Source organism: Coregonus lavaretus (genome assembly GCF_964263955.1).
Source record: "Coregonus lavaretus genome assembly, contig: HAP1_SCAFFOLD_461, whole genome shotgun sequence".
In the NCBI taxonomy this organism is placed as follows: domain Eukaryota; kingdom Metazoa; phylum Chordata; class Actinopteri; order Salmoniformes; family Salmonidae; genus Coregonus; species Coregonus lavaretus.
This window is the reverse complement of record NW_028157144.1, coordinates 121,168-145,100: the sequence shown is the minus strand read 5'-3', so window position 1 is coordinate 145,100 and position 23,933 is coordinate 121,168. Positions and strand designations below refer to the sequence as shown.

The 23,933-nt window shown below is 45.5% G+C and overlaps 1 protein-coding gene across 1 annotated transcript; it reads left to right on the top strand.

The window, feature by feature from the left end:
- The first annotated feature begins 1,700 nt into the window (after positions 1-1,700).
- LOC311125777 (NLR family CARD domain-containing protein 3-like) lies at positions 1,701-20,696 on the top strand. Its single transcript, XM_084199809.1, has 9 exons — positions 1,701-1,881; positions 8,825-9,060; positions 9,226-11,026; positions 11,724-11,871; positions 13,962-13,966; positions 15,053-15,226; positions 18,231-18,404; positions 19,516-19,562; positions 20,078-20,696. Exons 1-9 carry the CDS (start codon positions 1,751-1,753, stop codon positions 20,602-20,604), a joined length of 3,243 nt encoding a protein of 1,080 aa, XP_084055935.1. The 5' UTR covers positions 1,701-1,750; the 3' UTR covers positions 20,605-20,696.
- The last annotated feature ends 3,237 nt before the right edge of the window (positions 20,697-23,933 follow it).

Below are 23,933 nucleotides of genomic sequence, written 5' to 3'. Positions count from 1 at the left end.
GAAAAATAGAGAATGTCCATTTGGGAGAGATGAGGATTCCTGTGCCACCACCCCGCTGACCAGATGCTCTCGGGGTATGCGAGAACACATGGTCAGATGAGGAGAGAGCAGTAGGAGTAGCAGTGTTTTCAGTGGTAATCCATGTTTCCGTCAGCGCCAAGAAGTCGAGGGACTGGAGGGTAGCATAGGCTGAGATGAACTCTGCCTTGTTGGCAGCAGAACGGCAGTTCCAGAGGCTGCCTGAGACCTGGAACTCCACGTGGGTGGTGCGTGCAGGGACCACCAGGTTAGAGAGGCAGCAGCCACGCGGTGTGAGGCGTTTGTATAGCCTGTGCGGAGAGGAGAGAACAGGGATAGGCAGAGGCATAGTTGACAGGCTGCAGAAAATGGCTACAATACTGCAAAGGAGATCGGAATGAAATGAACTAAACATCTGGGAAAGGAGAGAGCGGGGCCTCCCTCACCACAACACCCAAATATAACTCTCCCAACTTCCACCTCAGAAACTATAATTGTTGTAAACTACAGTGGTTCAATGTTTCTAGGAATAGACTAACTTAGTTTATTCAGCTAGCTAACTAGGTACAGTATTCTTCCGTGAAAATCGTCCAGGGCACCTAGTCATAAGACGCCACAGCCAGCTAGCATACCGGACTCCAACAACACGGTTTAGCACCAATACTCGGCCACAACAAACCACCAGTGTGTCAACACGCCAAGCAGATCGTTCGTGTCTGTGTCTAACGTTGTGTGTTAGTCCCGACAGCTTGAGCGAGTCCGTCGTCAACTTATTCAGCCAGTTAGTTAGCTAGAATAGTTAGCATACTAGCTAGCCATTGCTTTCAGACAAAGAAGAAACCCTTCCTTTCACGGCACGAGCACACAGAGAGAGCAAAACTAACGTTAACTATTCACCCATGTCCCGAATTCCTTGGACGACTCTAGCTACCAATATGTAAAAAATAAAACACAAATGTAGGTTATGACTTACCCCTAGCAGCTACTGTTAGCTAGCCAAGTGCAAAGCTAGCCACTGAATTGACTCAGCCAGTTCGCGTCTGTTCGCTAGGTCGTTCCAGCTATTGTTTACTAGTTGCTATCCAGGTAGCAACAAGCTAGCTAAATTTCAAGCACAGTAGCCTCTTACTACCTAACGTTAACGGTTCACACAATGAGGTTAGAAAACAGCTGAATGGTAGGCAAATAGTGTATGTAATTATTGTAGGCAGCCAGCTGGCGTAATTACAGGCACTCAGGCGTGAAACAACTATACCGTTGCTAATAGTTTCCAGTAGCTACCCGCTAGGTAGTGGATTAGCCAGCTAGCTTCGTGCTACACCGGGCTCAGCCGAATACAATACTAACCTACAATAATTACATACAACAACCCACGATAACTACCTACAATACCTAACTACAATCTAAATACATAGTTTAAGCCTTACTCGACAAAGCCCAAACTATGTATAAAGCCAAGCTTACCCGACGACCTCACCCGACGACACCCAATCAGTGACAAAGTGGAGGTTCAATTGTAGAGTCCATGCCCCGACGAGTTGAGGCTGTTCTGAGGGCAAAAGAGAGGGGAGGTGCAACTCAATATTAGGAAGGTGTTCTTAATGTTTTGTATACTCAGTGTATGTTTTTTGCTTTATGTAACGGCATATATTTTATTGCTTCATGTAATGTATTTTATCTATTGAAATATAGTTTTGATATATTTTAAAATGTAGTTTCATGGGGATTTATTATGTTTTCCAGAATCTCCAACCAAACTCTGAGATCAGTCTCTCCAGTACCCAGTCATCTGTCCATGAAGAGTGACGTCTCTATGGATCAACCTATACATTTTAGTGATGGACCAGTGACCTTTGACCCTAGGTAAGTTACTGGTCAGAATTTATGATATTACTATTGAAGAGGAGAATCTTCTAGATCTGAAACAAGATGTTTTATGTGTATCTGAATATATACTGTAAAGCATCTGCTTATAATTATTTGTTTATGTAATATATATTTTAATACACTGAGTGTACAAAACATTATGAACACCTGCTTTTTCCATGACATAGATTGATAAGGTGAATCCAGTTGAAAGCTATGATCTCTTATTTATGTAAGTTGTTAAATCAACTTCAATCAGTGTAGATGAAGGGGAGGAGACAGGTTAGTGAAGGATTTTTAAGCCTTGAGACAATTGAGACATGGATTGTGTAAATGTGTCATTCAGAGGGTGAATGGGCAAGACAAAAGATGTAAGTGCCTTTGAACGGGGTATGGTAGTAGGGACCTGGCACACAGGTTTTTGTCAAGAACTGCAACGCTGCTGGGTTGTTCACGCTCAAAAGTTTCCTGTGTGCTTCAAGAATGGTCCACCACCCAAAATAAATGTCCAGCCATTTTGACACAACTGTGGGACTAATTGGAGTCAACATGGGCCAGCATCCCTGTGGGACGCTTTCGACACCTTGTAGAGTCCATGCCCCGACGAGTGGAGGCTGTTCTGAGGACAAAAGAGAGGGGAGGTGCAACTCAATATTAGGAGGGTGTTCTTAATGTTTTGTATACTCAGTGTATGCTTTTTGCTTTATGTAATGGCATAGGTTTTAAATCAAATCAAATCAAATTTTATTGGTCACATGCGCCGAATACAACAGGTGCAGACATTACAGTGAAATGCTTACTTACAGCCCTTAACCAACAGTGCATTTATTTTAAACAAAAAAAGTAAAAATAAAACAACAACAACAAAAAAGAAAAGTGTTGAGAAAAAAAAGAGTAGAAGTAAAATAAAGTGACAGTAGGGAGGCTATATATACAGGGGGGTACCGTTGCAGAGTCAATGTGCGGGGGCACCGGCTAGTTGAGGTAGTTGAGGTAATATGTACATGTGTTTAGAGTTAAAGTGACTATGCATAAATACTTAACAGAGTAGCAGCAGCGTAAAAAGGATATGGTGGGGGGGCAGTGCAAATAGTCCTGGTAGCCATGATTAGCTGTTCAGGAGTCTTATGGCTTGGGGGTAGAAGCTGTTGAGAAGTCTTTTGGACCTAGACTTGGCACTCCGGTACCGCTTGCCGTGCGGTAGCAGAGAGAACAGTCTATGACTAGGGTGGCTGGAGTCTTTGACAATTTTGAGGGCCTTCCTCTGACACCGCCTGGTATAGAGGTCCTGGATGGCAGGAAGCTTTGCCCCAGTGATGTACTGGGCCGTACGCACTACCCTCTGTAGTGCCTTGCGGTCGGAGGCCAAGCAGTTGCCATACCAGGCGGTGATGCAACCAGTCAGGATGCTCTCGATGGTGCAGCTGTAGGATTTTTTGAGGATCTGAGGACCCATGCCAAATCTTTTTAGTCTCCTGAGGGGGAATAGGCTTTGTCGTGCCCTCTTCACGACTGTCTTGGTGTGTTTGGACCATGATAGTTCGTTGGTGATGTGGACACCAAGGAACTTGAAGCTCTCAACCTGTTCCACTACAGCCCCGTCGATGAGAATGGGGGCGTGCTCAGTCCTCTTTTTTTTCCTGTAGTCCACAATCATCTCCTTTGTCTTGGTCACGTTGAGGGAGAGGTTGTTGTCCTGGCACCACACGGCCAGATCTCTGACCTCCTCCCTATAGGCTGTCTCATCGTTGTCGGTGATCAGGCCTACCACTGTTGTGTCGTCGGCAAACTTAATGATGGTGTTGGAGTCGTGCCTGGCCATGCAGTCATGGGTGAACAGAGAGTACAGGAGGGGACTGAGCACGCACCCCTGAGGGGCCCCCGTGTTGAGGATCAGTGTGGCAGATGTGTTGTTACCTACCCTTACCACCTGGGGGCGGCACGTCAGGAAGTCCAGGATCCAGTTGCAGAGGGAGGTGTTTAGTCCCAGGATCCTTAGCTTAGTGATGAGCTTAGAGGGCACTATGGTGTTGAATGCTGAGCTGTAGTCAATGAATAGCATTCTCACGTAGGTGTTCCTCTTGTCCAGGTGGGAAAGGGCAGTGTGGAGTGCAATAGAGATTGCATCATCTGTGGATCTGTTGGGGTGGTATGCAAATTGGAGTGGGTCTAGGGTTTCTGGGATAATGCTGTTGATGTGAGCCATGACCAGCCTTTCAAAGTAATATGATACATTTTTACCTCGTCGGATGGACCAGTGACCTTTGACCCTAGGTAAAAATGTATCATATTACTTTTGAAGAGGAGAATCTTCTAGATCTGAAACCAGATGTATTTTGTGTATCTGAGTATTTACTGTAAAGCAGGAGGGGGCCTTGTGTGTTTTGTCCAATCAGTGTATATTTTAACATGTTGTTTCATAGTGGTTTATTTAATTTTTTCTCCACTGATTTGATCAAAACTCTGTAGCGGTAAGTCGTTGGCTTTAATAGCCTCCAGTCAGTTCACATCTTTACATCATGCTGTCACGATCGTTTATAGACGGGACGGACCAAGGCGCAGCGTGATATGCATACATGTTTATTAACGAATAAACACAACGATAAAACAATAACCAGAGCCCTGTGCACTATGTAGGGAATTGGGTGCCATTAGGGAAGCACTCTACAGGGCCATCTCAGGATGTTTTAGGAATATTTAACCTGCAGTTTATTTTCTTATAAAAGTGTCTCCTCTCTCTTCTCCCCCTCCCATCTCCATCCCCCTCCCCTCTACTTCTCCCCCTCCCCTCTACTTCTCCCCCTCCCCTCTCCATCTCCCCCTACCCTCTCCATCCCCCTCCCCTCCACCTCTCCCCCTCCCCTCTCCATCCCCCTCCCCTCTCCATTCCCCTCCCCTCTCCATCCCCCTCCCCTCTCCATTCCCCTCCCCTCTACTTCTATACGATACGTGAAGTCCAAGGCAGCACAGCACAACATAACATACCATACCATACCATACCATACCATACCATACCATACCTTAACACGGAACAAGATCCCACAACCCACTAGTGCCAATAGGCTGCCTAAGTATGGTCCCCAATCAGAGACAACGAGCTACAGCTGCCTCTGATTGGGAACCACACCGGCCAACATAGATCTACACGATCTAGAACTACAACATACTACATAGAAACTACACACCCTGACTCAACACATATGAGTCCCCTGAGTCAGGGCGTGACAGTACCCCCCCCCCCCCAAAGGTGCGGACTCCGACCGCACAACATAAACATAACAGGGTAGGGGCCGGGTGGGCATTCCACCTCGGAGGCGGATCCGGCTCAGGGCGTGACGACCACATACTCTCCGCCTCCCTGTTGCACCCCTGGTCTGGTCTGGACCTCGGCGCGCTGCTTCCCCTCTCCTTCCTCCCACGAAGTACCAAGCCCTGTCTAGACCCTGGTGTGGGAGACCCCGAACCTGGAGAGGGGCTGACGTCTGGGTCTGGACTGGAACCGCTGAATGGAGCTGGACCCGACGACGGTGGATCGAACTGCTCTGGCTCCGGAGTGGAGCCGCTGACCGGAGCTGGACTGGTCCCCGGTGGAGCGGATTGCTCTTGCTCCGGAGTGGAGCAGCTGACCGGAGCTGGACTGGACCCCGGTGTAGCGGATTGCTCTGGCTCCGGAGTGGAGCAGCTAACCGGAGCTGGATTAGGCACCGGTGGGACAGGCACGGGCCGGGCCGGGCTGGTGACACGCACCACTGGCTTGGTGCGAGGGGCAGGAACAGGCCGGGCCGGGCTGGCGACGCGCACCACTGTCTTGGTGCGAGGGACAGGAACAGACCGGACCGGGCTGGCGACGCGCACCACTGGCTTGGTGCGAGGGACAGGAACAGGCCGGGCCGGGCTGGCGACGCGCACCACTGGCTTGGTGCGAGGGACAGGAACAGGCCGGGCCGGGCTGGCGACGCGCACCACTGGCTTGGTGCGAGGGACAGGAACAGGCTGGACCGGGCTGGCGACGCGCACCACTGGTTTGGTGCGAGGGACAGGAACAGGCCGGACCGGGCTGGCGACGCGCACCACTGGCTTGATGCAAGGAGCAGGAACGGGCCGGACCGTACTGGGAACACGCACCACTGGCTTAGTGCGGGGAGCAGGAACGGGTCAGGCCGTACTGGGAACACGCACTACTGGCTTTGTGCGGGGAGCAGGAACGGGCCGGACCGGACTGGCGACACGCACCACTTGCTTGGTGCGAGGAGCGGGACTGGGTTCCTTTATTAACCCCCGCTCCTTCTGCTGCCTAACCAGCTCCTCTCGCCGTGCCTCTACACCTTCCTTCTCCCTTTTTGCCTCCTGTAGCTCCTCCCTCTGACCAAATAACTCCTGCTCCCTCTGAACCAATAGCCCCTGTAACATGGTGGCCTCCTCTCCTAACCTGCAGATCCGCCCTTTAACGGCCTCCTGCTGCCTCGTCGTCCACACCGTGTGCCCCCCCCCCAAAATGTTCTTGGGGTTGCCTCTCGGGTCTCCGTCGTCGGCACTGTTGGCGCCGTTTCTCCTCTCCTACCTGGGCATCCTCCTTCATCGCCTTCCGGTAACGGACGGCCTCCTCCTCCGTAATTCTCCCCCAACCGAGGAGGACATCTACTAATGTAACCTCCTGTTGAATTCCCGGCGTTTGCTCCTGAAAACGCTGCTTGGTCCTCGTTTGGTGGGATCTTCTGTCACGATCGTTTATAGACGGGACGGACCAAGGCGCAGCGTGATATGCATACATGTTTATTAACGAATAAACACAACGACAAAACAATAAACAAACGATACGTGAAGTCCAAGGCAGCGCAACACAACATACCTTAACACGGAACAAGATCCCACAACCCACTAGTGCCAATAGGCTGCCTAAGTATGGTCCCCAATCAGAGACAACGAGCTACAGCTGCCTCTGATTGGGAACCACACCGGCCAACATAGATCTACACGATCTAGATCTAAACATAGAAAATGCAACATAGAACATACTACACAGAAAATACACACCCTGACTCAACAACTACGAGTCCCCAGAGTCAGGGCGTGACACATGCTTATTTTTCTGCCTTCAAGTTGACTATTTTTCAAAAATGGAATCTATGGCATTATTGAGGATGCTTAAGAGAGAAGCTTATACTATACTAAATAAAACAAATGATTTGAACAGTGCAGAAAGTGTGGTTTCGCAAAACTATTTTCTAAATAGTGTCTCTTCAACGGGATTCGAACTCCTACTCCCACGTCCTGGAATGTTCCATAGTTCCCTACTCTACCAGCTAAGACACCAGTCAGGTGAAATTACTTGTACAAAATCCTAACTAAATGTATAAGTATGATATCCAGTAGTGGTCGGTGTTTGAAAGCAGCTTAATCGAAGAAAGCATCGGAACCACGGTGAAATCAGTGGGATCTCGCATTTTGCAACACATGGTTTGAAAAAGCATGTGATCAAACGAAGCTTCATACATCATTGATGACGTACTTCTGATAAAGTGATACACGCATCGGCACACTGATTCGAAGTTAGCTGCTTAGCGATTTCAACGCATGCCTTGGAGCTTCAGTATGAAACGTAACATCACTAGATCACTTAGGAGAGAATTGAGAACCACTGACTTAGTCAACCGTTCTCAATTGACACAAGGCCATACGTGAGTCGTTCACAAGACACCGTCACGGCCATAGTCCTACATAACTGTGTGTATTAACAGTCATTGCAGAACACAACACATTAGATAAACGTCAATGGCACTCACTCACTGTTACACAAAAAGAGCTTTGAACAAACCACTCCGCAAAATATTCTAATGAGCCACTGCCTCTACATTTTAATTATCACTAAAACGCAAATAACCCTTTTTGTGAACTGCAAAGAACCATTGAATGGCTTGAAGGGTTCTTTGAGTCATTATGGTTCCACATAGAACCATCACCTTCCCAAAGAACCCTTGCGGAACCCTCTTTTCTTAGTGTGTACATTCTATACTTTTGAAGATTTCTACAATCTGAGTTCATATAGTTTAGTAATACCACTGTGGACATGTTTCTACAACCTTCTGAGTTCATATAGTTTAGTAATACCACTGTGGACATGTTTCTACAACCTTCTGAGTTCATATAGTTTAGTAATACCACTGTGGACATGTTTCTACAACCTTCTGAGTTCATATAGTTTAGTAATACCACTGTGGACATGTTTCTACAACCTTCTGAGTTCAAATAGTTTAGTAATACCACGGTGGACATGTTTCTACAACCTGAGTTCATATAGTTTAGTAATACCATTGTGGACATGTTTCTACAACCTTCTGAGTTCATATAGTTTAGTAATACCACTGTGGACATGTTTCTACAACCTGAGTTCATATAGTTTAGTAATACCACTGTGGACATGTTTCTACAACCTTCTGAGTTCATATAGTTTAGTAATACCACTGTGGACATGTTTCTACAACCTTCTGAGGTCATATAGTTTAGTAATACCACTGTGGACATGTTTATACAACCTTCTGAGTTCATATAGTTTAGTAATACCACCGTGGACATGTTTCTACAACCTTCTGAGTTCATATAGTTTAGTAATACCACTGTGGACATGTTATCCTTTCCAGAGGCTACTACCACTCAGAGAGCAGAGTATTCTGTTCCCAGCTGTCTGTCTATGAACAGTATTAACATCTACAATCTCTCTCTCCTTTATCTCTGTAGTGGATGGTCTGCTCTGCCAGAGGATCAGTATTAACATCTACAATCTCTCTCTCCTTTATCTCTGTAGTGGAAGGTCTACTCTGCCAGAGGATCAGTATTAACATCTACAATCTCTCTCTCCTTTATCTCTGTAGTGGATGGTCTACTCTGTTAGAGGATCAGTATTAACATCTACAATCTCTCTCTCTCTCCTTTACCTCTGTAGTGGATGGTCTACTCTGTTAGAGGATCAGTCCAGGTGTGCAGTGTGTCAGCAGGTGCTGAGGGATCCAGTCTCTATCACCTGTGGACACAGGTTCTGCAGACAGTGCATCACCAGATACTGGGAGAAACCTGCTCCTTCAGGAGACTATGACTGTCCTCAGTGTAGAAAGAGATCCAGAACACGGCCTGTACTACAGCACCTGAGTCAACCCAATAAAACACGAGGCTCTGAAAACAGTAAGACCACTTGCACACGTGGGCCAAGTCAAGACCTTAATATGATTTACAGTAGTTAACTACAATATTATGAGATAATAGAAGTTACTGTAGTTGTGGAAGGCCCACTTTTCATCCTGTCAATGAATGTTTCTGATACACATCATTTTTCCTCTTCCCTTGTAGTGGATGACAGCCTGCAGAGAGCTATAGTAAACCATAAAGACAGTCTGAAAAGGAGGTATGAATGTGTGATAGAAGGTATGGAAAAAGCAGGGAACCAAACTCCCCTCAACAGGATTTACACAGAGCTCTACATCACAGAAGGAGAGAGTGAAGGGGTTAACAATGAACATGAGGTGTGGCAGCTAGAGACAGCATCCAGGACACCAACCTCACATGACACAGCAATCCACTGCAATGACATCTTTAAACCCTTACCAGGCCAAGAGAGAAGCATCAGAACTGTGCTGACGAAGGGCATCGCTGGCATCGGAAAAACAGTCTCTGTGCAGAAGTTCATCCTAGACTGGGCTGAAAAGAAGGCGAACCAAGATGTGGATATCATATTTGTGCTTCCTTTCCGGGAGCTGAACTTGATTAAAGATCTCCAGTACAGTCTTCTCAGACTTTTAAATGGCTTCCACACAGAACTAGACATAGGCAATGCAAAGAAACTCACTGCCTGTAAAGCTATGTTCATCTTTGATGGTTTGGATGAAAGCAGACTTCCATTGGATTTCCAGCACAATGAAAAGGTGTCTGATGTCTCCCAGACATCGTCTGTCGATGTTCTGCTGACAAACCTCATCAAGGGGAATCTGCTTCCCTCTGCTCTCCTATGGATAACCTCCCGACCAGCAGCAACCAATCAGATCCCCCCTAAGTGTGTTGACCAGGTGACAGAGGTACGAGGGTTCAATGACCCACAGAAGGAGGAGTACTTCAGGAAGAGATTCAGTGATGAGGACCTGGCCAGCAGAATCATCTCACACATAAAGACATCAAGGAGCCTCCACATCATGTGCCACATGCCAGTGTTCTGTTGGATTTCTGCAATAGTCCTTGAACACATGTTGAGTACAGACAAGAGGAGAGAGATGCCCACGACTCTGACTGAGATGTCAATACACTTCCTTCTCATTCAGACCAGCCTGAAGAACCAGAAATATCATGGAAGAGATGAGATGGATCAACAGGAGCTCATGGAGTCAGATAAGGAAATTCTTCTGAAGCTGGGGAAGCTGGCGTTTGAAAATCTGGAGAAGGGAAATCTCATGTTCTATGAAGAAGACCTGAAAGAGTGTGGCATTGATGTCAAAGAAGCCTCAGTGTACTCAGGAGTGTGTACACAAATCTTTAAAGAAGAGTCTGTGTTATTTCAGAGAGTGGTGTACTGCTTTGTTCATCTGAGCATTCAGGAGTTTCTCTCAGCTGTCTACATGTACCATTGTTACACAACCAAGAACATGGATGCACTGAATCCCTTCCTCAAGAGAAAGTCTAGAGCTGCATCTGAAGAGCTAACCTTGCATGAGCTGCTGAAGAGTACCATGGGTAAAGCCTTGGAGAGCAAGAACGGACACCTGGACCTCTTTGTCCGCTTCCTTCATGGCATGTCACTGGAGTCCAATCAGAAACTCCTACGAGGTCTGGTGACACAGACAGAAAGCAGTCCAGAGAGCGTCCAGAAAACAATCCGATCCCTTAAGGTGATGCAGAGGAAGAACATCTCCCCTGAGAGGTGCATCAATCTCTTCCACTGTCTGATAGAGATGAAAGACCATTCAGTACAGGAGGAAATCCAAGCGTACTTGAGGTCAGAGAAGAGATCCAAAAACCTCACACATTCTCAGTGTTCAGCGCTGGCCTACATGCTACAGATATCAGAGGAGGTTCTGGATGTGTTTGACCCGAAGGTATACAAGACATCAGAGGAGGGTCGTAGGAGACTGCTCCCAGCTGTGAGAGGCTGCAGGAAAGCTCTGTAAGTATTCATGGAATATCCCACACCAAAATACATTGTAGTTACAGCAGCATTTTTATTGGCTGACTTGCTCTGTAAGTACTCATGTGACTATCCCTCAGACCAAACATTACTGTATGTAAGAACAACAATATTTTCATTGGCTGACTAAACTTTCTATCAGCTGAAAAGTCTTAAACAAACTGTAATACAAAAAGATCAGAAAAGTTGTAGCATTGAGACATCTATACACAGTGTTCACATTATTAGTGCAGGGGTAACAGTGTAAGCAGGGAAGTGTCACACCCTGGCTATGGGACTCTAGTTGTTGAGCCAGGGTGTGTTTGTTCTATGTGGTGTGTTTCTATGTTGGGAGTTCTAGTTTGTTTATTTCTATGTTGGCCTGAGTGACTCCCAATCAGAGGCAACGAGTGTCAGCTGGTGCTGGTTGTCTCTGATTGGGAGCCATATTTAAACTGTCTGTTTTTTCATTCGGGTTTGTGGGATTTTGTTCCGTTAAGGTTTGTGTTGTGTTGTGTATAACTTCAGGACGTCACGCATCGTTGTTTATTGTTTTTGGTTCGTGTTCAGTACAAATAAAGTATGTACGCTTATCACGCTGCGCCTTGGTCCTCCTCATTGGTAGACGTTCGTGACAGGAAGCTAAATGTAAAATTTTAATACGACCTGTCCCTCATGGTATTTACTCTGTTGACAGACTCACTGGCTGTAAACTCACAGACACATCCTGTGAACTGTTGGCCTCAGCTCTCAGTTCAAACCCCTCACACCTGAGAGAGCTGGATCTGAGTAACAATGACCTGAAGGATTCAGGAGTGAAGCTGCTCTCTGCTGGACTGGGGAATCCCCACTGTAAACTGGAGACTCTGAGGTCAGTATTCCTGTAGTTGGTCATCAAGTGATAACTGTTCACCAGATCCACATGTGTTTACCAGGCACACATAGTCCACACCATATGTGTTTGGACAGTGAAGCTTACAGTTTTACATTTGGCGCTATGCTCCATCATTTTGGATTTGAAATTGTTTCATATTAGGCGACCGTACAGAATGTCACTTTTTATTTGAGGGTATTCATACATACCTGTTGTACTGTTTAGAAATGAAAGCACTTAATGTATCTAGTTCTCCCATTTGAAAAAGTCATAAGTATTTGGACAAATTAATTTAGTCCAAAGTTTAGTATTTGGTCCAATATTATTTGCCTGTAGTGATTACATCAAGCTTGTGATTCTACAAACTTGTTGAATGCATTTGCAGTTTGTCTTGGTTGTGTTTTGGATGATGTTTTTCCCAATAGAAACTGAATGGTGAATAATGTCCTGTCATTTTGGAGTCACTTCACTTGTATTGTCAGTAAGAATAGAAGATGTTTCTGAACACTTCTACATTCATGTGGATGCTACTATGATTATGAATAATCATGAATGAATCGTGAATGATGATGAATGAGAAAGTTACAGAGGAACAAGGATCATACCCCCTCTGTTATTGGTAATGGTGAGAGGTTAGCATGTTTTGTTGTAGCCTCAGTAACTTTCTCATTCATAATTGTTCATGATTCATTCATAATTTGTATTAATCATGGCATTATCAGGATTAATTTAGTAGTGTTTAGAAACATGTTATCTACTCACTTAAACAGAAGATTAATCCAGTCATCATCCACCATTCAGTTACTATTGGACAAAACATAACACAACCAAAACAAACTGCAAATGCAACCAACGAGTTTGGGACCAAATACTAAACCTTTGACTACTTTAATACACTTGAAGTGAATTGGTCAGAATACTTTTGACTTCTTCAAATGGGGGGACTAGATACATAAAGTGCTTTCATTTGAAATGTTAGCTTCTCTGTCAAAATAGATATGGTGTGGACTGTATACTCATACAATCTAAATCTGATACCTCACTGTCTGTCTTTTGACTGATACTGCTTTTTAAACTGCTCTGGTCAGTCTACTCAAATATTTGTACTATACAGTGAGGGAAAAAAGTATTTGATCCCCTGCTGATTTTGTACGTTTGCCCACTGACAAAGACATGATCAGTCCATAATTTTAATGATAGGTTTATTTGAACAGTGAGAGACAGAATAACAATAAAGAAATCCAGAAAAACGCATGTCAAAAATGTTATAAATTGGCTAGGCCACTCCAGGACCTTAATGTGCTTCTTCTTGAGCCACTCCTTTGTTGCCTTGGCCGTGTGTTTTGGGTCATTGTCATGCTGGAATACCCATCCACGACCCATTTTCAATGCCCTGACTGAGGGAAGGAGGTTCTCATCCAAGATTTGACGGTACATGGCCCCGTCCATCGTCCCTTTGATGCGGTGAAGTTGTCCTGTCCCCTTAGCAGAAAAACACTCCCAAAGCATAATGTTTCCACCTCCATGTTTGACGGTGGGGATGGTGTTCTTGGGGTCATAGGCATTATTCCTCCTCCTCCAAACACGGCGAGTTGAGTTGATGCCAAAGACCTAGTTTTTGGTCTCATCTGACCACAATACTTTCACCCAGTTCTCATCTGAATCATTCAGATGTTCATTGGCAAACTTCAGACGGGCCTGTATAAGTGCTTTCTTGAGCAGGGGGACCTTGCGGGCGCTGCAGGATTTCAGTCCTTTCACTGCATAGTGCAGGGTTCTTCAATTCCGGTCCTGGAGGGCCGAAACACTTGTTTTTTTAATTTCTACCTGGTAGTTAATTGCACTCACCTGGTGTCCCAGGTCTGAATTAGCCCCTGATTAGAAGGAGAGGATGAAAAACAGAGGTGTTTCGGCCCTCCAGGACCGGAATTGAAGAACCCTGGCATAGTGTGTTACCAATTGTTTTCTTGGTGACTATGGTCCCAGCTGCCTTGGGATCATTGACAAGATCCTCCCGTGTAGTTCTGGGCTGATTCCTCACTGTTCTCATAATTCCTGTAGTTCCTGTAGTTCCTGTAATTCTCCTGAGTGGCGCAGTGGTCTAAGGCACTGCATCGCAGTGCTAGCTGTGCCACTAGAGATCCTGGTTCAAATCCAGGCTTTGTCGTAGCCGGCCGGCGACCGGGAGACCCATGGGGCGGCGCACAATTGCTCCAGGTAGGGGAGGGAATGGCTGGCAGGGATGTAGCTCAGTTGGTAGAGCATGGCATTTGCAATGCCAGGGTTGTGGGTTCGATTCCCACAGGGGGCCAGTATGAAAAAAATAAAAAAAATATTGCATGCACTAAATGTAAGTCGCTCTGGATAAGAGCGTCTGCTAAAATGTAAATAATCATTGCAACTCCACGAGGTGATATCTTGCATGGAGCCCCAGGCCGAGGGAGATTGACAGTTATTTTGTGTTTCTTCCATTTGCGAATAATCGCACCAACTGTTGTCACCTTCTCACCAAGCTGCTTGGCGATTGTCTTGTAGCCCATTCCAGCCTTGTTTAGGTCTACAATCTTGTCCCTGACATCCTTGGAGAGCTCTTTGGTCTTGGCCATGGTGGAGAGTTTGGAATCTGATTGATTGATTGCTTCTGTGGACAGGTGTCTTTTATACAGGTAACAAGCTGAGATTAGGAGCACTCCCTTTAAGAGTGTGCTCATAATCTCAGCTCGTTACCTGTATAAAAGACACCTGGGAGCCAGAAATCTTTCTGATTGAGAGGGGGTCAAATAATTATTTCCCTCATTAAAATGCAAATCAATTTATAACATTTTTGACATGCGTTTTTCTGGATTTTGTTGTTGTTATTCTGTCTCTCACTGTTCAAATAAACCTACCATTAAAATGATAGACTGATCATTTCTTTGTCAGTGGGCAAACTTACAAAATCAGCAGGGGATCAAATACTTTTTTCCCTCACTGTACATGTTCTATCTAGAAGCAATAATCTGATCATTTCTAATAATGATACATTAATTTATGAATAGTTATGGCAGGTTTCAGGACACTGATGTATCTGAATATGTTGAAAAAATATACTGCCACTATTTTCACCGCCAAAGAATAGCAGTGTGGTTTTAATATGATTTGACTCTTGGCAGGCTGTCACACTGTCTAGTCACAGAGGAAGGCTGTGATTCTCTGGTCTCAGCTCTGAGGTCAAACCCCTCACACCTGAGAGAGCTGGACCTGAGCTACAATGACCTGAAGGATTCAGGAGTGAAGCTGCTCTCTGCTGGACTGGGGAATCCCCACTGTAAACTGGAGACTCTGAGGTCAGTATTCCTGTAGTTGGTCAACAAGTGATAACTGTTCACCAGATCCACATGTGTTTACCAGGCACACATAGTCCACACCATATGTGTTTGGACAGTGAAGCTTACAGTTTTTAATTTGGCGCTATGCTCCAGCATTTTGGATTTGAGATAAAATGTTTCATATTAGGTGGAATTACAGAATGTCACCTTTTATTTTATGTTAATGGTGAGAGGTTAGTATGTTTTGTTGTAGCCTCTGGAACTCTCTCACTCATTATTATTAATGATTAATTCATAATTTTTCTTAATCATGGCATCATCAGGATTCATTTAGTAATGTTTAGAAACATGTTATCTATTCACTTAGACAGAAAATTAATCCAGTCATCATCCACCATTCAGTTACTATTGGGCAAAACATAACCCAAAACACAACGAAAACAAACTGCAAATGCAACCAACGAGTTTGGGACCAAATACTAAACCTTTGACTACTTTAATACACTTGAAGTGAATTGGTCAGAATACTTTTGACTTCTTCAAATGGGGGGACTAGATACATAAAGTGCTTTCATTTGAAATGTTAGCTTCTCTGTCAAAATAGATATGGTGTGGACTGTATACTCATACAATCTAAATCTGATACCTCACTGTCTGTCTTTTGACTGATACTGCTTTTTAAACTGCTCTGGTCAGTCTACTCAAATATTTGTACTATACAGTGAGGGAAAAAAGTATTTGATCCCCTGCTGATTTTGTACGTTTGCCCACTGACAAAGACATGATCAGTCCATAATTTTAATGATAGGTTTATTTGAACAGTGAGAGACAGAATAACAATAAAGAAATCCAGAAAAACACATGTCAAAAATGTTATAAATTGATTTGCATTTTAATGAGGGAAATAAGTATTTGACCCCTCTGCAAAACATGACTTAGTACTTGGTGGCAAAACCCTTGTTGGCAATCAGAGGTCAGACGTTTCTTGTAGTTGGCCACCAGGTTTGCACACATCTCAGGAGGGATTTTGTCCCACTCCTCTTTGCAGATCTTCTCCAAGTCATTAAGGTTTTGAGGCTGACGTTTGGCAACTCGAACCTTCAGCTCCCTCCACAGATTTTCTATGGGATTAAGGTCTGGAGACTGGCTAGGCCACTCCAGGACCTTAATGTGCTTCTTCTTGAGCCACTCCTTTGTTGCCTTGGCCGTGTGTTTTGGGTCATTGTCATGCTGGAATACCCATCCACGACCCATTTTCAATGCCCTGACTGAGGGAAGGAGGTTCTCATCCAAGATTTGACGGTACATGGCCCCGTCCATCGTCCCTTTGATGCGGTGAAGTTGTCCTGTCCCCTTAGCAGAAAAACACCCCCAAAGCATAATGTTTCCACCTCCATGTTTGACGGTGGGGATGGTGTTCTTGGGGTCATAGGCAGCATTCCTCCTCCTCCAAACACGGCGAGTTGAGTTGATGCCAAAGACCTAGATTTTGGTCTCATCTGACCACAATACTTTCACCCAGTTCTCCTCTGAATCATTCAGATGTTCATTGGCAAACTTCAGACGGGCCTGTATAAGTGCTTTCTTGAGCAGGGGGACCTTCCGGCGCTGCAGGATTTCAGTCCTTTCACTGCATAGTGCAGGGTTCTTCAATTCCGGTCCTGGAGGGCCGAAACACTTGTTTTTTTAATTTCTACCTGGTAGTTAATTGCACTCACCTGGTGTCCCAGGTCTGAATTAGCCCCTGATTAGAAGGAGAGGATGAAAAACAGAGGTGTTTCGGCCCTCCAGGACCGGAATTGAAGAACCCTGGCATAGTGTGTTACCAATTGTTTTCTTGGTGACTATGGTCCCAGCTGCCTTGGGATCATTGACAAGATCCTCCCGTGTAGTTCTGGGCTGATTCCTCACTGTTCTCATAATTCCTGTAGTTCCTGTAGTTCCTGTAATTCTCCTGAGTGGCGCAGTGGTCTAAGGCACTGCATCGCAGTGCTAGCTGTGCCACTAGAGATCCTGGTTCAAATCCAGGCTTTGTCGTAGCCGGCCGGCGACCGGGAGACCCATGGGGCGGCGCACAATTGGTCCAGGTAGGGGAGGGAATGGCTGGCAGGGATGTAGCTCAGTTGGTAGAGCATGGCATTTGCAATGCCAGGGTTGTGGGTTCGATTCCCACAGGGGGCCAGTATGAAAAAAATAAAAAAAATATTGCATGCACTAAATGTAAGTCGCTCTGGATAAGAGCGTCTGCTAAAATGAAAATAATCATTGCAACTCCACGAGGTGATATCTTGCATGGAGCCCCAGGCCGAGGGAGATTGACAGTTATTTTGTGTTTCTTCCATTTGCGAATAATCGCACCAACTGTTGTCACCTTCTCACCAAGCTGCTTGGCGATGGTCTTGTAGCCCATTCCAGCCTTGTTTAGGTCTACAATCTTGTCCCTGACATCCTTGGAGAGCTCTTTGGTCTTGGCCATGGTGGAGAGTTTGGAATCTGATTGATTGATTGCTTCTGTGGACAGGTGTCTTTTATACAGGTAACAAACTGAGATTAGGAGCACTCCCTTTAAGAGTGTGCTCCTAATCTCAGCTCGTTACCTGTATAAAAGACACCTGGGAGCCAGAAATCTTTCTGATTGAGAGGGGGTCAAATAATTATTTCCCTCATTAAAATGCAAATCAATTTATAACATTTTTGACATGCGTTTTTCTGGATTTTGTTGTTGTTATTCTGTCTCTCACTGTTCAAATAAACCTACCATTAAAATGATAGACTGATCATTTCTTTGTCAGTGGGCAAACTTACAAAATCAGCAGGGGATCAAATACTTTTTTCCCTCACTGTACATGTTCTATCTAGAAGCAATAATCTGATCATTTCTAATAATGATACATTAATTAATGAATAGATATGCAGGTTTCATGACACTGATGTATCTGAATATGTTGAAAAAATATACTGCCACTATTTTCACCACCAAAGAATAGCAGTATGGTTTTAATATGATTTGACTCTTTGTCAGGCTGTCACGCTGTCTAGTCACAGAGGAAGGCTGTGCTTCTCTGGTCTCAGCTCTGAGGTCAAACCCCTCACACCTGAGAGAGCTGGATCTGAGCTACAATCACCCAGGAGACTCAGGAGTCAGACTGCTCTCTGCTGGACTGGAGGATCCACACTGCAGACTGGAGAAACTCAAGTATGTAGAGGGTTTATGTCAATGTTCATATCAGATATGTTGGAGTTATCAGGCTAGTTAAGACAAACATTCTGACCACCACTTGGACTAAGTTATATAAAGACTGTGTGTGTGTGTGTGTGTGTGTGTGTGTGTGTCCAGTGTGTGTGTGTGTGTGTGTGTGTGTGTGTTTGTCCGGTGTGTGTCTGTGTGTGTGTGTGTGTGTTTATCCAGTGTGTGTGTGTGTGTGTCCAGTGTGAGTGTGTGCACGTGTATCAGTACACACACTGGACACACACACACACCGGACACACATACACACTGGACACACACACACACAAAGGACACACACACACACACACACACACACTGGACAAACACACACACTGGACACACACACACTCACACTGGACACACACTAGACACACACACACACACTAGACACACACACACACACTGGACACACACACACACTGTACACACACACACACACACACACACACACACACACACACATACTGGACACACACCGGACACACACACAAATACAAACACACACTGGACACACACACGAACACACACACACTGGACACATACACACAAAGGACACACACACACACACACAAACACACACTGGACACAAACACACACACTGGACACACACTGGACACACACAAACACACAGACTTACTCACACTGGACACACACACACACACACACACACACTCACACACAATGGACACACACATACACTGGACACACACACACACACACACACTAGACACACACACACACACACACACAATGGACACACACACACACACACACACACACACACTGGAAACACACACACACACACACACACACACACACACACACACACTGGACAAACACACACACACACACACACTGGACACACACACACACATACTGGACACACACACACACTGGACAGACACACACACACACACACACACACACACACACACACTGGACACACACAAACACACACACACACTGGACACACACACTGTGTCCAGTGTGTGTGTATACAGTGTGTGTGTGTGTGTGTGTGTGTGTGAGTTCACGTGTATCCCTCAATGACTGTCTGTTCTTCTGCTTACCGCTACAGTGTGGAACATGGTGGAGAGAACAGAATGAAACCTGGACCTAGAAAATGTGAGTGTTGACTGCTGTGAAGAATATGACTAAGAATAAGTCTTAATTCAAGTGAAGTCAAAGTCAAAGACCACCATCATTACTTACTTGGTCATATTAAATATCAGCTGTAGTTCTACAGAAGCACAAATCAGGGACACCAAAGTTTACAAAGAGTTTCTTTGACAATGTGTGTGTGTCTGTGTCTGTGTGTGACATGTTCCTGTGTGTGTTAAGGATGTGTTTGTGTGTGATCAGTGTAAGTGTGTGTGTGTGTGTATTCAGGATGTGTATATGTGTCCAGTGTGTGTGTTCAGGATGTGTGTGTGTGTGTGTGTGTGTGTAATTAATGGGAATAAGTGTGTTTTATATTACCATACAGTATAACATATTATCATTCAACAAATCTCAAGTTACCTTAACTTCTCCTTTTGATACCTAGAAACATCTACATTAAATGAATTAGTGAAAAGTGAGTTAACATTCTAATGTGAATGATGATGATTTCTAATATTGTGTCTGGTTTCATCCATCAGATGTCTGTGATCTCACACTGGACCTAAACACAGTAAACAGACTCCTCTCTCTGTCTGAGGAGAACAGAAAGGTGACATGTAGGAGAGAGAAGCAGCCGTATCCTGATCACCCAGAGAGATTTGAGGACTGGAGACAGGTGCTGTGTAGAGAGGGTCTGACTGGGCGCTGTTACTGGGAGGTAGAGTGGAGTGGGAGATGGGCTGTTATAGGAGTGACATATAAAGGAATCAGCAGGAGAGGAGAGGGTGGTGACTGTGTGATTGGATGGAATGACAAGTCCTGGAGTCTGTTCTGCTCTGACAACAGTTACTATGCCTGTCACAATAATAAGCCCACTCCCATATACGTCCCCTCCTCCAGCTCCCACAGAGTAGGACTGTATCTGGACTGGCCAGCCGGCACTCTGTCCTTCTACAGAGTCTCCTCTGACACACTGACCCACCTGAACACATTCCACTCCACATTCACTGAGCCCCTCTATCCAGGGTTTAGGGTTTGGTATGATGGCGCCTCAGTGTCCCTGTAAATAATAACCATGGTAACACTGACACACACACACACACACACTGGACACACACACACACTGGACACACACACACACTGGACACACACACACACAGGACACACACACACACAGGACACATACTGGACACACACACACACTGAACAAATACACACACACACACACACACACACACACACACACACACACTGGACACACACATACACTGGACACACACAAACACACACACACATACACACTGGACACACACAAACACCGGACACCTGTGTCAAACACAACACACACACAAACACACTGTGAACACATACACACAAACACATTAAACACACACAAACACATTAAACACACACACACACACTGTACACACACACACAATGGACACAAACACACACACACACACTGGAAACACACACACTGTACACACACACACACACAGGACACACACACACACAGGACACACACACACACTGGACACACACACACACACTGGACACACACACACACACTGGACACACACACACATTGGACACACACACACTGGACACACAAACACACACACACACACTGGACAAACACACACTGGACACACACACACTGGACACACACACACTGGACACACACACACATTGGACACACACACACACTGGACACACAAACACACACACACACACACTGGACACACACACACACACACACACATGACACACACACACAAATACACTGGACACACAAACACACACACATACACACACTAGACACACACACACACACACACACTGGACACACACACACTGGACACGCAAACACATACACACACTGGACACACACACACACACACACACACACACACACAATGGACACACTGGACACAGTCACACTGGACATACACACACACACACACTGGACACACACACACTGGACACACACACACACTGTACAAATACACACACACACACACACACACACACTGAACACACACACTAGACACACACACTAGACACACACACTAGACACACACACACTGGACACACACACACACACACACCGGACACACACACATACACATATACACTGGACACACACACACCGGACACACACACACACACACACATATACACTGGACACACTCACACACTAGACACACACACACACACACACACACACACACACACACTGGACACACACACACACACACTGGACACACACACACACACTGGACACACACACACACACACTGGACACACACACACACACACTGGACACACACAAACACACACACACATTGGACACACACACACACACACTGGACACACACAAACACACACACACACACTGGACACACACACACACACACACTGGACAAACACTCACACTGGACACACACACACACACACTGGACACACACACACACTGAACACACACATTGGACACACACACACACAAACACACACACACACACACAAACACACACACACTGGACACACACACACTAGACACACTCACACTGGACAAACACTCACACTGGACACACACACACACACACTGGATACACACACTGGATACACACACTGGATACACGCACTGGACACACACACTGGATACACACACTGGACACACACACACTCACACTGTACACACACCTACTGGACACACTCACACTGTACACACACACACACACACTGGACACACACACATTGGACACACACACACACACAAACACTGGACACACACACACTGGACACACTCACACACTGGACATACACACACACACACTGGACAAAAACACACACACTGGACAAACACACACACTGGACACACACACTGGACACACTCACACACACACACACATACACTGGACACACACACACACACACACACACACACACACACACACACACATACACTGGACACACACAAACACACACACACACAATGGACACACACACTGGACACACACACACACTGGACACACACTGGACACACACACCGGACACACACACACATATACACTGGACACACACACACACTAGACACACACACACACACACACTGGACACTCACTGGACACACACACACACACACTAGACAAACACACACAGACACACATACCCACACACACACACTGGACACACACACACACATACACTAGACACACACACACACATACACTAGACACACACTGTACACACACACACACTGAACACACACACTGGACACACACACACACACACACACACACAAACACACACACACAGGACAAACACACACTGGACAAACACACACACTAGATACACACACACACACACTGGACACACACACACTGGACACACACACACACACTGGACACACACACGCAGGACAAAAACACACGCACACACACACCGGAAACACACACTGGACACACACACACTGGACACACACACACTGGAAACACACACACACACACACACACTGGACACACACACGCAGGACACACACACACACACACACACCGGAAACACACACACACACACACACACACACACACACACACTGAACACACACACACACTAGACACACACACACACACACACTGGACACACTCACACTGGACACATTTCCATGTGTTGTATTTTGATGAAAGGAAATCCCATATAGCCTACTGGACAGGACTTTGCTATGGCATCTTCTGTTTGGGTGTCTCAGGTCAGGTCTGAGCCATGATCAGAATGTGTCTCTGTGTCTATTTCCAGCCCTGCCATTTCTACCTGTCCTGATCTAGTGTTTCACCCCTGACCTCCTCACACCGTCTCACTGTCCATGTCTGCTTTTAGCTCCCACCTCTACTTCACTGTGTTATAATGGACCTTATGCTTGTTATGTCACCTCTGTAACCAGTTATCAAACATACTGACCTTTCTGACCCTATCCCATGGCCCTACTTTCTACAACTGAACATTTAAATTCCTCTATGAGTTTTGTTTAGTGTCCATTTACTTATTTACTTATCTATGTATTTGCTATATATTGGGGTTGTGCTGCAGAGCATCATGGGGGTTTGTATGTGTTGAGATGATCACGTTCCAGATAAATGGTTGATCTGATGCCTGTCTCCCGTCTCATCATTATTGAATTGAATTGTTATACAGACGTGGTTATGAAACCCACGAGACATAACAAAAGATTGGCGATGAGTAAATCTGAATCTACAGGAACTATTCTGTCTGGAAGAAGTGGGTTTTTGTAACTGTTTAAAACTGTGATTTTCTGTGGTACAGAATAGGCTAATGTTAGCACCGTGTATTGCTAGCAGAGGCAAGTGCATAGTCGAACTAGCTAAGAAAGAGAGTTAA